Source organism: Pseudonaja textilis, chromosome 2 (assembly GCF_049901715.1).
Source record: "Pseudonaja textilis isolate UNSWEBS1 chromosome 2, rPseTex1.2, whole genome shotgun sequence".
Taxonomy (NCBI): domain Eukaryota; kingdom Metazoa; phylum Chordata; class Lepidosauria; order Squamata; family Elapidae; genus Pseudonaja; species Pseudonaja textilis.
Genome location: NC_141991.1, coordinates 100,182,746 through 100,200,373, shown reverse-complemented (window position 1 = coordinate 100,200,373; position 17,628 = coordinate 100,182,746). Strand labels below are relative to the sequence as shown.

At 38.7% G+C, this 17,628-nt stretch overlaps 1 protein-coding gene across 4 annotated transcripts in view; it reads left to right on the top strand.

Moving 5' to 3' along the window:
- MYH10 (myosin heavy chain 10) overlaps positions 1-12,555 on the top strand; it is a 77,991-nt gene extending 65,436 nt beyond the window's left edge. For all 4 annotated transcript variants that reach the window (XM_087924716.1, XM_087924715.1, XM_087924717.1 and 1 more), the window contains 12 exons: positions 1,029-1,181; positions 1,803-2,051; positions 2,419-2,631; positions 3,079-3,291; positions 6,197-6,358; positions 6,587-6,715; positions 7,763-7,851; positions 7,988-8,111; positions 8,208-8,416; positions 9,535-9,643; positions 10,388-10,560; positions 11,106-12,555. In XM_087924716.1, coding sequence (XP_087780842.1) covers positions 1,029-1,181; positions 1,803-2,051; positions 2,419-2,631; positions 3,079-3,291; positions 6,197-6,358; positions 6,587-6,715; positions 7,763-7,851; positions 7,988-8,111; positions 8,208-8,416; positions 9,535-9,643; positions 10,388-10,560; positions 11,106-11,250 — 1,968 coding nt within the window. In that variant the 3' untranslated portion in view covers positions 11,251-12,555. The remainder of the gene's footprint in view (positions 1-1,028; positions 1,182-1,802; positions 2,052-2,418; positions 2,632-3,078; positions 3,292-6,196; positions 6,359-6,586; positions 6,716-7,762; positions 7,852-7,987; positions 8,112-8,207; positions 8,417-9,534; positions 9,644-10,387; positions 10,561-11,105) is intronic.
- The last annotated feature ends 5,073 nt before the right edge of the window (positions 12,556-17,628 follow it).

Genomic DNA, 17,628 nt, shown 5'->3' with positions numbered 1-17,628 from the left:
TAAAATACTTAAAGTTCACCATTGGTACCTTAAGGTAATTAAGGTAATTAATGTATGCTTATAAATAATACACAGATTAGGAAAGAAATTTAGATTGAAAGCATCAGCAAAGCAGAAGTGGTTTTTTAAAGTCTGTTGGAAAGCTAATAAGAATAGAACAAGTCTAGGCTCCATAAGGTTTTTGACCATTACATGTTTGTTGGCTATATAGGATTGCTGTAGTACAGAGCTAAAATCCTGCATATTATAGGCATTAGCCTCATGTTTCAAGTAATAGTTTGTTTATTCTGTTTGATCAACAGTTTTCATCTAAGATTTGTCTACCAACATGGTTTTCATTAAATCTTTTGCTGTTTGGGTGGTTTCTTAATTTTAATACCTTACTTAATTTTAATTTTAATTCTAGAGAAGAAATTACTGATCGTTATCTCTCTCTTTTTTAAGAGGAATGGATAATGTTTCTAATGTACACATGAAAAAGTTCCTTTTTTGGCAGTAGTTTGAGCACAAAATTCCTGATGCTTAAAAGCTCTTTATGTCATGAGATTGGTATAATGCTTTTATGATCACACTTTCAACCTCCTTTTGAAGGATTTTTTTAAAAAAATCTTTGGTTAATAATAGTAATAATAATGGCCACTTTTTCAATGATGGGCAATGAAATTGTAACCAATTCTGCTGATTTTAAGGTGCTCTTTCATCTTTTCTGGGATTACTGCTATTAAACATATTAATACCATATTGTTCGTTCACAATAACTTGCTGTCTGAGGCATTTTTTATTTGACAAGTGACCTTTCTGACTTTAGTACTAGTTTTTAATTAACTGCTTTAAGGTCTGGTATGATGTATCATTATCAAATTATAGTAGAATGACTTAATGTCTTTAGGTCAGCCTGGATGAACCATGCTTAAGAACTCTTCACAGCAAACAAATATCCTATTGAACAAATAGATGTAGTAGACTAAGTTCAAATTTACCTCAGACAAGTGGTAAAATGCATATACGCTTTTTTATTTCTATAACAGGAACTGTTACAAGAGGAGACACGCCAGAAACTGAATTTGAGTAGCAGGATTCGGCAGTTGGAAGAAGAGAAGAACAATCTGCAAGACCAGCAGGAAGAAGAGGAAGAAGCAAGAAAGAATTTGGAGAAGCATGTGATAGCTCTGCAGTCTCAGGTGAGAAGCCATGACAGGTATCATTTTGCATCATTTTGTGCAGCATTTCATTTTGACCTGGGCTTATGTGAGATCAGTTAAACTGCAATTGCTTTTCCCTAATAGTTACTGTTTTCCAATACAGTAGCAAGCACAAATCACTTGTAAAATTTTGGATAGGGCTATAAACTACTGAAAGCCTTCAAGAATCTTTGCTTCACCTGACAATTACTTTTTGTGAATAAATTTTCATGCGGCTGTCCTTGAAAGTCAAGTTTGTCTCATCAGTGATATATATGTGAACGTAAATTGGACCTGGTTTAGTTAATGTGTGTATGTATCATTTGAGACTTTCTTTAAGCACCTGCGTGTTTGAGAACTTTATCGCATCATGAAAATAGATTTTTTAAATATATTTTCCACATCTTGAAAAGGAATTAGAAGGAATGATTCTAGTCTAGACACCTTCTTTGCTGTATAGTAGTAGAGGTATAGTATGGATGAATAATCACTGGGCCACCAACTGCATTAATAAACTTGACATGGTTCTGCCAACTTAGAATGAATTTGACTGTTCTGCAGCCATAAAACTAGTTCACCAATGTTATTAAAAAAATATTAAAGCTTGATTTTGCATTATAGCTAGCTGATGCCAAAAAGAAGGTTGATGATGACCTAGGGACTATTGAAGGGCTGGAGGAGAGTAAGAAGAAACTGTTGAAGGACATGGAAATTATCAGCCAACGTTTAGAAGAAAAAGCAATGGCATTTGATAAGTTGGAGAAAACAAAAAACCGCCTTCAACAAGAGCTGGATGATTTAATGGTGGACCTTGATCATCAACGTCAAATTGTTTCCAACTTGGAGAAGAAGCAGAAGAAATTTGATCAGGTATGGTGTTGCTTTCTTCTGAAGGTAATAACTGGCAGTTCATTATTTCCTGATAAGCCTTTCATATTTGCAAATATTAACAGGGTTCTTTAAAATACCTGTCTATCAGGTGGGTATTTTTCATTGTCCACCTGTGAAGTATGGAACTGCCACTCATAAAAACATATAGCTTTGACCAAACATTGACCACTATGGTAAATTAAGAATAGGTGCATTTCTGTCTATGCATGGATGCCTCAAAGCAAAGGACTTAATAGAGCTGAAAGCCAAAATGCCAACCTTCTACAACAGCTTGGATTTCCACAGGATTAAGATTTGATGTTGTAAGTAATTCAAATTTTCATGTTTGGCCTATTGAAATCAACAGATGCTGGCAGAAGAGAAGAATATATCCGCTCGTTATGCAGAAGAAAGAGACCGTGCCGAAGCTGAGGCACGAGAAAAAGAGACCAAAGCACTGTCTCTGGCACGAGCCCTGGAGGAAGCTTTAGAGGCCAAGGAAGAGTTTGAGAGACAAAATAAGCAACTCCGAACAGAAATGGAGGACCTGATGAGCTCCAAAGATGATGTTGGCAAAAATGTGAGTTGTCTTATTTTTTTATATACTGAAGGTTTGGGGGTGGGTGGGGAAGTACTTTAATAACGTATGTGAATCTGGATTGAAAATTAAAAAATTCTGAACAGGTGTCAACTATGTGCATTGTAAACCGCTTGCAACAGAAGTACTTGACGATGTTGAGTATGTATGTGTGCATTTGACATTTTTTGTCTCACTTTATTCATATAGCCTTCAGATGCTTTTCCATTTGAGTGTTTTTGTTTGTGTGCTTACTGAAGGCAGATAAATGAGGCAGGAGCCATTGTAAAGCATTGTGACTGTGGTTTAGCAGCTGCATTGCATTTCATTTTCAGTAAACCTACACAATTTGAATTGTTAGGAGTAGGATTTGTGTTTTCTCTCTCATTTTCATTGATTCGGTTGTCATTATCAAGATAATATCAAAGGGGGATATATTTTACTTTGCAGGTTCATGAGTTAGAAAAATCTAAACGTACATTGGAGCAGCAAGTGGAAGAAATGCGAACACAGTTAGAAGAACTAGAGGATGAGTTGCAAGCCACAGAAGATGCCAAATTGCGCCTGGAAGTGAACATGCAAGCCATGAAAGCACAGTTTGAGAGGGATCTTCAAGCAAGAGATGAGCAGAATGAGGAGAAGAAGAGACTCTTAGTAAAACAAGTAAGGCTTTCAGTAGTAAAGTATACATTTGGTGTTGATCAGAGGTTCAGGTGAACTATATGTACCCTTCTGATTTTTTGAATCATCCTAGGCTTTATTAAACTTAAAATTGATCTTTTAACTTTTAATTTTTAGAACCAAAGTTCCCCTCTCCCAAGGGTGCCTTTTCAGGAGGCAATTGGACTTTCTTGTTTTTTTCTTTGAAGTCATTTCACTTCTCATCCAAGAAGCTTCTTCAGCTGTGACAGGATAGTGAGGAATGGAAGGATTTATATTCATTGCAGACAGCTGGTCATTTGCATCCTTTTAGAGGATCATTGAAGCACTTGGAAGTTTATCTGCGTCCTCGGGGTCACCTGAGTCTCCTGGTGCCTATAGTTTGCAATTTTTCCTCTGGAAATCCATTTCTACTCCCGCACCAAAAGTTCCTCTGCTACCAACATGTAGTTTAACATTTATATTCAATCATACAAATGTTTATGTTAAACGTTTCCCATGTATATGTGTCATTAGTCCATTCCTTTGAACTAGCAATAATTAAAACCTTCTCCAGATTCCAAATCTTTTGCAGTTTACATGTTATTTTATCCATATCTTAATTTGTCTTAAATCTTAACTGGCAAGAAATTCCGATAACTATAAATGTCTATGAAATCAGTTTTAATGAGACACCATTACAAAAATGCTTCTGGGACAACACTTCATGGTCTTTTGGTATCAGAATTTCTATGAGATGGAATAGATGGCATGGCATGTAATCTTAATTTTTTAAAATATTGTATGTATGTATACTTGTTAGGATGCTTGTAATAATCTGTTTTCATCCAAATCCTATCAGATCTATATACCTTAGCTGTATCTGAGGTGAATTAAGATAGATATAATTGAATAAAAATTCATGAACACATGTTCATTTTATTTAAATTTGTAAAACAAGTAGAGATTCATGTTTCTTCTACAAGTCACATTGCTATTGAGTTTCTCCTGGCAAATGCTCAAAAGCTATATTGTTTTGATTTAGAAAATAAAGAACTGATAACATTCTTTATAAAAATCAGACACCCAGGAAAAAAATCCTGAAAAGAAGAGAGTGTCATACATATGCCACATATTATAGGTCTTAAAACATGAATTTCAATGACACAGTGAGATATTTCTTAAGGGAGGGAGGTATACATACAGGTGAAACTCGAAAAATTAGAATATTGTGCAAAAGTTCACTTATTTCAGTAATGCGACTTAAAAGGTGAAACTAATATATGAGATAGACTCATGACATGCAAAGCTTTGCATGTCATGAGTCTATCTCATATATTAGTTTCACCTTTTAAGTCGCATTACTGAAATAAGTGAACTTTTGCACAATATTCTAATTTTTCGAGTTTCACCTGTATTTGGGGTGCTTGCCAACAATATTTTGCCTATCACTGAAGTAAAATGTGCTCCCCAGCCAGATGTATGACAATTCCTTTTGATTCCAAGGAAGTTCCATGGAAGAATCTAAGGAAGAATATCTTATGAGACACTTATATGCATGGTATCTGGCACAAAATATTCTTGTGAGGCACTTGTAAGCATGATATCTAGCACATGTCTGAATGCTATTTGTGAACACCCTTAAATTGAAAAATAGTCCAGAAACTATAAGTAGGCTAGGGATTCTGTATATCTATATAGATTCTATAGCTATATAGTCTGCATGAAGCATTGCCGAAATAGGTAGTTGTATTTTTCTATTTAGCTTCAGAATGTCCAGGCATCTGCAGTAGCCTTGAGATGTTTATCTACCTTAATCTTTATGCTACCTGCACTCTTTTTCTGAACAAGTCAGAATTGAATTGAATAAGCAATGTATTGGCCATGGCTATCCTGTTTCAGCTTGAGAAATACAATGAAGTTAGTTATATTTGGTTTATTGTTGAGTTGCATCTCAGGCGATATATATATTTGGGAGCAAAGTTATACATGTTAACTGGGTACAGCATGGACAGCAGCAAAGAGTCCAGTGTAGTCATACCAAGGGAGACAAGCTGTGGGACAAGAAAGTGTAGTGCGGGTTTAGGAATATCTAGGTGTAGTGCAGGTTTAGGAAAAGAGAAGAGTAGTGGAAGAAAGGCAGGCATGGTCAGCAGTAGTGTAAGAAATAAACACCAAAGAATACTATAAGTCAGCTTAGATAGTATTACTCAGGGTCTAGGACCAGAGCAGGAAGCAGGGATGCAACAATGCAAGCTTAATGGTAGTGAGTTGTTTCCAGCAGATGTCCATTCTCTGCCATTCTCTGGTCTCATTGTCATCCTTGCTCTTCAAAATCACCTCAGTACACAGACTCAAGTAGTTGATTGCCCTTTGGCTCTTAAGGTTAGCAATTTGCTGGATTAGGCCCCTCAGCTTCTGAGAAGTTAGAATAGCCCATTTATGGGCTCAAAATTGTTCAGAGACTTTATTTGCAGTTACATTATTAAGCCATTATCATTGCTTGACTAGGGGTTTTGTTTTTTGCATAATTGATCATAAATTTAGTTTGTCTTTGAAGAATGAATAGGATGACATAAACCTTTATTATCTTAATTTGAAAACAGGTGTACCATGAACACACATGCTATATTGACCTCACTATGAAGTTTAACAATTATGGCTGATCATTTTATTTAAATACACTTTTAATAAGTTTTTATTTGGGCAGGCTATTTTCCTTAAGTAATATTGATTTCTTAAAAAATTATTTTTCCCCTTTATGTAGTTTCTTACAGGGCATCAAGGAACTTACAGTTGATATTACTGCACAATTATATAAGTTCAGGGATATATTTTTTGAACTTCCTTCATCCATTTTGATTAGTTTCAACTCATGGTTAATCTTGAATTCAGAAGTTTATCTTACCATGTGACCTTAATTTTGTAGGTTCGGGAACTGGAAGCAGAATTGGAAGATGAAAGGAAGCAGCGGGCTTTGGCTGTGGCATCCAAGAAGAAAATGGAAGCAGATTTGAAAGACTTGGAAGCTCAGATTGAGGCAGCAAACAAGGCCCGCGATGAAGCCATCAGGCAGTTGCGCAAACTGCAGGTGAACAAAGCAACTCTTAAAATCTGAAAGGACAAGGGAATCTCTAAATTTATGAATATGTTCTCTGAAAAATGTATTAGTCTTTTTTAATAGAAGGGTGAGATTATGTGAATATATTTTGTGATAACAATAGATACTATATATCTGGGTATATAGATTAGACTGAGGCAATGTAGTTTTGCTTCTCAAGATTCAGGGGGAAAAACACTTTTTTTAAAAACCTTCCAGGCTCAAATGAAAGATTATCAGCGTGAACTAGAAGAGGCCCGCGCATCTCGAGATGAAATTTTTGCTCAATCAAAAGAAAATGAAAAGAAGCTCAAAGGTCTTGAAGCAGAAATTCTTCAACTTCAAGAGGTATGAGGTTAAGTGCTTCATTCTGGAAAAATTGCCAAATCTTAGCATCCCTATTCTGTAAGATAGAATTCTGGAAAAAGGAACATGTTTCTGTAAAATGCTTAGAGAGTGTTATAAAGCACTATGAAGTGGTAAATAAGGCTATTGCTATTGCTATTGGATCATTTTTGAAGGAACTAGTTCCCAATTGCACAAGATGTCTGTGATAGTTAAGCACCAGAGAAGAATGTATTTATGTCAGTAATTATATTGGATTCTGAGCCATTGAGCATGCTGTAGTAGCTCTCTATCACAGTGGTCACCAACCAGTGGGCCGGGGACCACTGGTAGTCCACGAGAAAATTTTGGTGGTCCACAGAGAAATGTCACCCCACAAAGCACCCCACAAAGCAATTAATTCAGGCTGTGTAGGAACACAAGGCTGTGTCTCCCACATGGCCTGCAGGAACACAAGGCTTGTGTTGCTTGCATTGTGAACAACACGAGGTAGTGAAGGGAGGGGGGGAAGGGCGGAAGGGGGGAATTTGCCTCATGGCCTCGTCTAGCCACTAGGCTGCTTCTTTTTGCTTCTTTCTTCTTATGCTTTTGGCTGCACGCAAGGAAAGCAGCAGAAGTCTTTCTCTCTCCCAGATTCCATCAGAAATGAGTCTTTGGGACCCTGCAAGACATCCTGCTCTAAGAGGCTATATCGGCACAACAAGTCTCAAAGACTCATTTCTGGCAGAGTTTGGCAGAGAGAAAGAAAGACTTCTGCTGCTTTCCTTGCATGAAGCCAAAAGTCTCTCTCCCCCACTTCCCCGACAACAGAGCTGGAGACAGTATCCTGTGATGTCAAATAAAGAATGATTGATCGGTAGGAAAACGGGGTGGGGAATTTTCCTGCAAAGTTTTTTGGGGATTTTCCCAGGGTCTCTGGTCCACGGGATTTAAAATTATGTGTTTAGTGGTCCTTGAGGTTCAAACAGTTGGCGACCCCTGCTCTATCAAAATACCTGAAAATGTCCTTCCTTGCCAAGGTTTCTGAGATGCCAATAATTGTCTTTTCAGGAACTTGCTGCTTCAGAACGAGGCAGGCGACATGCAGAGCAAGAGCGGGATGAGTTGGCTGATGAAATTGCTAACAGTGCCTCTGGAAAGTAAGTTGACTAGATGAAGCAACTACAGACCCTAAATGATGTGTGTTGATGCCTGTTGCACTGGAAAAATTGATTAAAGTGGGAGAATTCCTGGCTTAAGTTTGTAGTTCCGCCTATCGCTTCCATGTCTCTGTAGGTCTGCCTTGCTTGATGAGAAACGCCGCTTGGAAGCCCGAATTGCACAACTGGAAGAGGAACTAGAAGAAGAGCAAAGCAATATGGAGCTTCTCAATGACCGCTTCCGCAAAACTACTCTTCAGGTGCTCTCTTTGGTTGGCAAGTCTTGGTCAAACATTTTGTTGGTTTCTCCAGGTAAGAGGCTATATTTCTAAATAGCTGTGCTTGTCTTCCTGAAGATTGACACATTGAATTCTGAGTTGGCCGCAGAGCGGAGTGCTGCCCAGAAGAGCGAGAATGCCCGTCAGCAGTTAGAACGGCACAACAAAGAGTTGAAAGCGAAGCTTCAGGAGCTGGAGGGTTCAGTCAAATCCAAGTTCAAGGCAACCATTTCAGCACTGGAAGCAAAGATCGGGCAGCTAGAAGAACAGCTGGAGCAGGAGGCAAAGTAAGCAGTGTTTATAAAAAAAAGAGCTTTCAGAAGAAGGAACCTTGAATTCTAGAAAGTAACTGTTCAAATTAGGACAAAAATATATGTGGTTCCACCACTCAATGTATTTTTAGGTAACCTAGATGATTCAGCAGGGGATAGGTTGTCAAAGCTTTGAGGATGGTGTAAGAATTTTTAGAGTCTTTAAATCACATTTGTTCCTTTATTTTTGTGGAAATATTTAAGGTGGATTTTACCCCCTATTTGCTTAACATGGGAGACTAACGAGGTTTTTAAAATGTATTAAAATCTTCCTAGAACAAGTCCTTCCTGTTGTTTCCTTTCTCACTTCAGAGGGATATAATTATTGAGATAACTTTTATCTATCAACACTGATTTCATCCTCTTCTCACAAATTAATTAAAAACAAATAAATTTCCCACAGGGAACATAGGTGTTTGATATAAGGGTTACTTTGTTCCTTTACTTAAGCTTTCCCACATAACTTTACTAATACAGGTATTGTGATGGCCACAATTGAGCCCAAAATTTCTGCTGCTAGGTGAGACAGTTGTTAAATGAACTCCATTTTACAGCCTTTCTTGCCACAGTTGTTAAATGAATCACTGCAATTGTTAAAGTTAGTAACAAGGTTGCTAAGTGTATTTTGTATCACCATTGACGTTGCTGGTCAAAAGGTCGCAAAAGGGGATTGCACAACCCTGGGAGATGACAACTGATAAACGTGAGCCAGTTGCCAATCCTCCGAATTTTGATCATGTGACCATAGGGATGTTACAGTGGTCTTAAGTACAAAAAATGGCCTTGTCACTTTTACCAGTGCCATTGTAACTTTGAACGGTCACTAAAGAAATGATTGTAAGTCGAGGAGTACCTGTACTAATTCCTTTGATTTTTTTAAAAAATTGTACAAAAGCAAAGAATCAATATTAAATAAGTGCAAGGAGAGACTAAATGATTAAATATACGTGTGGTCAAAAAGTTGCATAATCCTTATTTTTTCCTAAAGATACAATTTATAGTTTTCATATTTAAGCTTTTCTGTTGATAGCCATGAAATTCGATAACTTAGTTCATCTTAAAAGCGTTATTTCTGCTTTCATTAATTTATTTAGGGAGAGGGCAGCAGCCAACAAGCTAGTACGCCGCACAGAGAAGAAGCTGAAGGAGGTATTTATGCAGGTGGAAGACGAGCGCCGACATGCAGACCAATACAAGGAACAGGTGAGGGGCTGCCAGCTCTGCTTAGAACCACAGTTACTGAAAAAAACCTTTCATTTCATTTCTTGTTATGCAAAAAGAAATATTTAGTAAGTTGTTTGAAGCACCTTTTTTGGGCATGGCCAGAGGCCAACTGATCCAGAACTATGGAAATGGCCTGATTCATGTGGATCTAACACAGATCAGGAGTGAGAATTTGGAGGAAAGAAAATAGAGCACGCTTTGTTTGTAATATTACATGGAAAAGTATGCATGGCTATAAGTTTTTTTTCCTTTGGTTCTTCAGCAGAAATTTGCAGGAAAGCTAATGTTAAATGCTTGGTAGTCAATTTTATCAGAAGCAAGAGACTTGTTAATAAATTTTATTGAAAAGCAAGGGAGCTAGGTTAGACACCTGAATGTTTTTCCATCTGGTTATGAGTGGGTGTTACAACTAAGCCTATTAGCAGTAAAATATATCACATTGCATAGATTATGCAGAATAGTTATGGGATATCCTGCTACTCCCAAACATTACCTGAAGTGGAGGTAACCTTTTCCTGCTGTTACTGAATGAGCAGCCCATGGCATCTGAATAGTCACTTTCACTGGACAAATTCCCTAACAAGTCCTGTGAATACGACATGAAGGCTACAGATCCAAAGGTTCCTACTCTTAAGGCGTTTGGGCCACTTTGTTGAATGGCAGTGTGAAAGTGGAACGCTATTCAGTGTTTCATTAATCCCTTGTTTTGGTGATCTTCTCTAGATGGAGAAAGCTAATGCTAGGATGAAACAGCTCAAGCGCCAACTAGAAGAAGCAGAGGAGGAAGCCACACGTGCTAATGCATCACGTCGTAAACTTCAGCGTGAATTAGATGATGCTACGGAAGCCAGTGAAGGCCTTAGCCGAGAGGTCAGCACTCTGAAGAACAGACTAAGGTGAGTTCTAAGAAAGGAATTTGGGTATATATACCACTGTGTAACTTCAGGAAAAGCTCAAATCAGAAATCAATGGCAGTAAAAGGTTATATTAATCATTTCCAGTTGGTCCCCTCTCTTGATACTTTGTCCTCATTGGCCTATGACTTAAAATGCAGTGCTATTATTAAACCAGAAGGGAGTGTCGTGCTTCCAAAGATTTGTTAATTCGCTTGTGCTGCTTCATGTGCTGGAAGTCGGCCGCTCATTAAGTGACATCGCATTTGTAGAACTCCCATGTCCTCAGCTATTTATAAGCGCAGATGAAGGTTTTGTAGCTCCGTTTCCAATCCAAATAATTGTTTACCCTAATGCTGTACCTTTATGCAGGAGCATAATGTTGTGATTTTTTTAAAAAAATGTTTGTGGGAGGGGGTTGATCTGTGCTGATGGGAACTTAAGTGTGTGGTCAATTTTTACAGCAGTTTTTCTGAGTTTTTCTCCCTTAAAAAAGAGGGGGGGGGACACCTTGTGTGGCGGCAGTCACTTACTCTGTGCTCTTGCAGGAGAGGCGGCCCAATCACCTTTTCCTCCAGCCGATCTGGAAGGCGCCAGCTGCACATTGAAGGAGCTTCCCTGGAGCTTTCAGATGACGATGCAGAGAGTAAGGGGAGTGATATCAATGAACCTCAAGCTGCCCAAACTGAGTAGAGTGTTCCCCGCTTATGTTAAAACTGCCAACATTCCCAGAGTGTGACTTCTTTCCATACCTTTGAAAGAAGAACGTAAGCTGGCCACCAAATTGCTTTCGTGGCCTAGATCTGCCTTCGGCAAAACTGGCATAGCGTTAGGTCATGTATTGCAGGTCAGTCTCAAAGCATTATTGCTGCCTGGCTTTGCCATATTGTAAACTGTTTTGGATATAGGTACCCACTACTTATATGTATTAAAATATCTCTGTTCAGTGCTTTTTGTTTCAAGGTATACATTGTAAAGCCATTTTTTCTAAGGCACTGAGTGATAAGCGGGTCCGGCCTCTGTCCCAGGCAGAAACTTCTGGCAGCTGGCTATGCCTTTTTGCTATGCATGCATAGCTACCTTGCAGTGGCATTCCCTTATCTTCCCTACTTATTGCAAGACCTTGTTCCTGTCATTTTTGTGGCTGACCCAAGATCACCTGACTTTGAAAATGTCCTCAGGAGCTTTAGTTCACATTATAACAAGCCAACTGCTTGCTCTGTCTACTTAATGGGGCATTTTGCCCACCTTGGCAAATTGATGTCTTCCTGCTCCGGACATCATGAATAGTCGGTTGATCTGGATAGGATGCTGATGATTTTCTGTCTGAAATAATATTCCATATAAGTTGGATAGCCTCAGCATGGAAGTTGAATGAATTCTCCCAGAAGCAACTGTTTTCTTCCTGAAGGGCTGGGGATAGGAGTGCTAGCTGACGTTCTTGCCAGCGTTCTTGGTGCCCATCAGTATATATTTGCTAGAGTTAGCAAATGGACACTGCCTGTAAATGAACATAACCAGTGGAGCCACCCTCTCCCCATTTTCAGCTTTCACTTGGGTGAAATGCTTTAGCTGGCGTCATTTTTGCCCTAGCTAAGAATTGACATTTACAGAAAGTGCCTTAGACACTGCAGTACTAAGACAATGTTTCCTATATAATTTGCCTATAACAATGATTCAGTGTATTGATTTTTGATCATATCATGCTGCATCTCCTAGTACAAGTGTATTATCAATCTCCAGTGATAAGAATGAATCAGTGTTAACTACAGAATCTTGAACTCTTGCAACATGCTTGAAACACTATTTCTCTTTGGTTAAAAGCTTTAACATATGTTACAAAGCTTTTGTTTTTGTGCATTTGGATATTTCTTATTCAAACTGGCTGTTGACCACCAGGCATCTGACTGCAAATACCTTGTTTCTTTGTATCCCCATATTTTTAGACAATGATTTTTTGTAAAGACAATAAATTTATTCATTCTAGAGACTCATAAACGTTTGCTTGTTTTTTTTAAAATAAAAATGGCCTTGAGCAATACCAAACACTCTGAAGTTTGTTTCTTGCACTTCGGAGGTGACATCTTCTCTAAAGACTATGGAGCAAAGTGAGTTTTAGCCAACACTGAATTTACCTCAAATCTGTTATTTTAATAATTCCATTCCTAAATGATTTATTAACATTAGAAAAAAAAAGTGAATTTATTTGTAAAGCAACACACTGGAAGAGACAGCCATAAATATACAGCAGAATACTGTTAAGCAGAGATACAAGTGACTGAAGTATCACATAATTTGAATATAGATAGTCCTCAGGTTGCTATGATAAGGCGGGGCTGGAGTTTTCATTGTTAAGCAATGCGATCATAAACTGCAACATCATATGACCACATTCCTTAGTGGTGGCTATCCCAGCAGTCCCTGTCACCAGTGTTAACCAAGTCCCACTGGATGTTAGAACTCATTCCCCGTTTGGTCCCTTCCATCTCCAAGCCTTGGTAAGGTAAGAAATTGTCTCCTGTTCAACCCCCCACCCCCACCCCCAAGTCTTCCATCTCTGCCTTTTTGGCAATCCTACACTCAGCAACCCCATCCTCTGCTTGCCCTGCCACTCTCAGCTAACCTTTGCTGTTTTTCTACCACTTGACAAGGTACATCCAGCCGAGCCCTTCACAAAGGTAGTGAGGGGCATGCCAGCCTTTCTTCCTGAGGCCACCTTAGGGCCTTGTCCAAATTGCATGCGGAAGGCAGAGTACAGGGCAATAAGATAAGTGGAGTGCAAGGCTAGGGAAGCCCAGGGCTGGCAGAGGCAGCGCAATGCAGGTTGGCCAAAAGGGCAGAGATAGGTGAGATAAAGTAGGTTGGAGTTGAAGTGCCCCTATGGTCATAAGTGCAGTGGGCTGCCAAGCACCTGAATTGTGATTGGGTTGGACACATTTTCTAACTTGGCTGGGCAAATGAATGCTTGCTGGCACTTGCTGGGGTGGCTGAGGCTTCCTTGGGCATGGCAAGTAGCTGCAGAGCTGTGCAGTTCTGGGGCTGCTTTCTGCCCTGCAGGTCAGGGTATAGGGTGATCAGAAGGGGATAGATGGGTAGGTGAGCAGAGTTGGAGGCAATTCCTTAACTTATTGAAATTCAGGGCCAGGGATGACCAAGACCAAAATAACTTGGATTGAGGCGAGCACTCAGAACAACTTATAATTGGTTAATAATGAACCCCTGGGGAAGGGAGAGAGGGTTGCATTGTAATCGTGCTCACATGACATCTTGCATTATGACCACACTGACTTAACAGTAGCAATACCAGTTGTAATTGTGGTCACAAGTCAAGGACTACCAATGTAGCCAACCTTTGTGTTCATAGACAATCAGCTATGTCAACTTCCCTTTGATCATTAATTCATTCCTTTTTTAAAAAAAATATAAATTTTATTTGGGTTTTCACAAAAACAATACAAATAAAATATCTTTATTTGAGAATAGCGTGATCCCGGGTTATCACTTCTTCATACAGACACAGACTCAATTTCATATTCATCTTTGTGTTCTATTCCATATCTTATTACTATTTTAATATTTTCTCTATAATCTTTCCCCTCCCTTGGTTTTCTCCACTTTATTTTTAATTATATCTAAATTCAATTGTATATCTTTTTCTAAGTTTCAATGTCTTTCTAATCATTATATTTATACTTTTGTCTGTCCTGTTTCAATTTCATATTATCTTTTCTCATTAAACAAATTTACCCCTGTAGTTGCTAATTGGAGTATGACACCTTTATATCTTTTAATTCTTATCCATTCAACTCTTATTTAAATTTCAATTTATGCCTTTAAAATTATAACATTCAATATAGTACATAACTTCCAATCCAATTCTGCTTGGTACATTCTTAAAATACACACTATGTTCATATACAGAGTGTGTGTGTGTGTATGGTATTCAGCTTTAATATTAATGATAGAATTGAATTGGAATGGAATGAGTGTTTTATTTACTATTGATATATATACTATTGTTATATATAGAATCTTAACATCTAACATTTCTTTTCAATTGAATATCATACTTCCTTGTGAACACTTATAAACTTTCCATAATTAATTTTTTCCATATTTCACTTATATTTTTATAAATCATCAATAATTAAAATGTCCCATCCTTTCCTAATTTCATTGACATTCACTTGACTTCATTTATTTATTAACAAACGTTATACTGCATTACAATAAGTATTTTATCCATCATTTTAATCATACATTGTTTCATATTTTCTAAAATTATTTCTATTTCTAATATAACAATACTCTCTTATGTACCTTTGCAGAATCCTTTTTTCAATTAAATTTTCAGCCATTATCTCTAAATAGGCTTATACTTTTTATACATTTTCCCTGTTTCTCTTTATCTTGTTTCTGTCTTTTATAACTTCTTTTCCTTTCCTTCTTCCCCCTTTTCTTCTCCCTCTCCTTTTTGCCCCCTTGTCTCTCTACTACTAATTCTGTCTTCTGTGATCTTCTCTTCTGTTGCTTCCTAATATTGTAATTATTTTTCAAACTATTCTTTTTTTGGTTGTTTTTTCAAATCTTAAACTTTTCACTCTCTCCCCGCTTTCCTTTCCCCCCTACCCACATAAAATTACTTGATCATTAAAGATGGCTTCTTCTTTGTCCCAACCTTCTTGTTCTACAAGCGTTTCTTGTTGTTTCTCATAGTTCCAGATCTCCATTTCTAAAAATTGAAATACGAAGCCAAAAAAACCTCTTCCTTTTTGTGCATCTTCTTTGTTTTTTAAGTTCCATTTTCAGTTCTTCTAAAAGTGATGCCATTTTAAATACTTTTAAACAACCACCCAATTGATTTTAGTCATTTAAATCCAATAGCCAAAAATCCAAAAATCACCAAGTAATCCAAAGCTGTTCTTGCTTCTTTTTTCTACTTTCTCTTCCTGGGATTCTATTATTTTGTTACAAAGTTTCAGTTAGAATGTATCTTTTAGGAATCTTGTTAAGGTTTCACTATAAGTTCCTTTTAGTTCCAGGCAGTCTCCTCCATTTTTCCAGATCCTGCCCCTTTATTCTTTTCTTTTCTCTCCTGCTTTTAAAGGTTTTTGAGTATCCAAAAGTCTTTATTATCCCTTTGACATTTTACTTTCAGCTTAAATGCCTATTACTGTCAGTGGATTTTTGTCAATTTCTTACTTAAATCTCTTAGCTGTCAATATAAGGAAGGGAAGAAAAAAAAAGCCAAATCCTTTCCCTTCCTCTTGCACATTCTTCCTCCTGCACATTCTTTTTTGGTCGAGTTCTTCTTTGAGGTGGCCATTTCTGACCACCGCTGCAACCGCCTTCGGGAAAGGGAGTAATGGCCAGCTGAGGAGAGATGCTGCTCTCCTCGACCCTGCTGGCGGTCTCCCCCCTCTTCACCACCTCTACGGGATGGCTTAGTCCCGAAACCAGCCAGCTTGGGGCGCTCCAGTGGCAAGCACGGATTGAAACCGCACACAATCATGGATTTCGGTCTGTCGCTGAAGAAGCTCAAACCGGAAGTCCGATCATTAATTCATTCCTGTTACCTGCCTATCTGTAAGGCAGCACTGGACCCAATGCAAGCAGTTAATGCAGTTTCTCCATCAGCAGCTAGTTTAGGCAGACATCGAGAGCTAAGTGCCATTAGATGGCAGCCTAATAGGATTGGATGCTTCTTCCAAAATAAATGAGGGGAAGGAATATCATCTCATAATAAGTCAATTGTCACAAGAGTTAGGATTCCCATGAAATGATCAGATTCTCAGCACCCAAATCTTTCTCTCCTTTTATGGACAACAGGTAAGGAAAATGGTGTGGCTGCCATCCAGGGGTCCTCTGTGTGGCCTGAGGGATGGCGAGGCTCCTCTGGAGGTCAAGGGTTTGGCTGTTCCTGGTCTCACTGTCCTCTGCTGGAGACAAAGGATTCCCCCAGCCACCACAGGTGCCCCCGACATGAGTGACATCGTGCTGGCCACACCCACCCTGGCCATGCCGACCCAGTCCCCTGAAGCCAAACAACTATACGCGGCCCTCAATAAAATAGAGTTTGACATCCCTGTTATATACCTTCCCAATATTTCAGTGTTGTTTTCAAATTATTACTTGCAATATAGCTTAATTTTGAAACTATATATAGATAATGGCTATTTCTTAAAAAACCCTCTCCCAACATAAATGGCATTAATTGCATTTGGCTGGCAATTTCTCATGCTGGCAGATACCTGTTTTCATCTGAAACATAATCCCTTGACATACCTCCTCCCATCTCCATCTGTGATCTTTGGGACACACTGAAGTTCTTTATCAGTCTTCTCCTGGGTAACTCTGCTCTGGAACCATTAAGTATTCAATTGTTCTAAAGTTGCCAAGTCCAACATGATGTGCCAACCAGCCTTTCTGTTTCTCCAAAGTCCAGTTCAAAGTCTTAATTATCTCTTCTCTTCCTGCTAGCAGTCCCATTTTGCTTCCTACCCATCCACTACACCTTCCTGAGAGACATTCTTTGTATCAAGTTTTTTTTTGACTAATGGACAACCATGACTGTCTGGGCCATACTTTCAGCTATATTTCCTTACCAGATTCCTCAATGCTTTTAAACAGCGAGAGCTTCTAATGTACGTCCTTCCTGGAAAAGTTGAGATCCAGTCAAAGGTAAAATTTGCCCATGCTGAATTGCATAGACAGTCAAACATTAACATGGGAAATGTTTTGTGAAATGTATTACAGGGGTATCAAACTGGATTTCTTTAAGGGCCAGATCAGCATTGTAGTTCTCCTCCATGGGCCAGCTGCTGCGCGGGGGAAGGCAGGACAGATGCCTCCTGCAGCACTTTGCCGGCCAAATGGGGTGCTTCAGGAGTCCATTTTGGCTGGCAGGAGGCTGTCCAGGCCGAATACGTGGCACAAGGGGGCTGCATGTGCCCCCCCCCCCATGGCCGGTTTCCACTAGCAGAAGCACCACAGGCTGGTCTTCTGCTATTTCCAGGCTGGCCCCATGGGCCAGATTTAAGCACCCCTATTGTATTACATAAAACTGCTTTA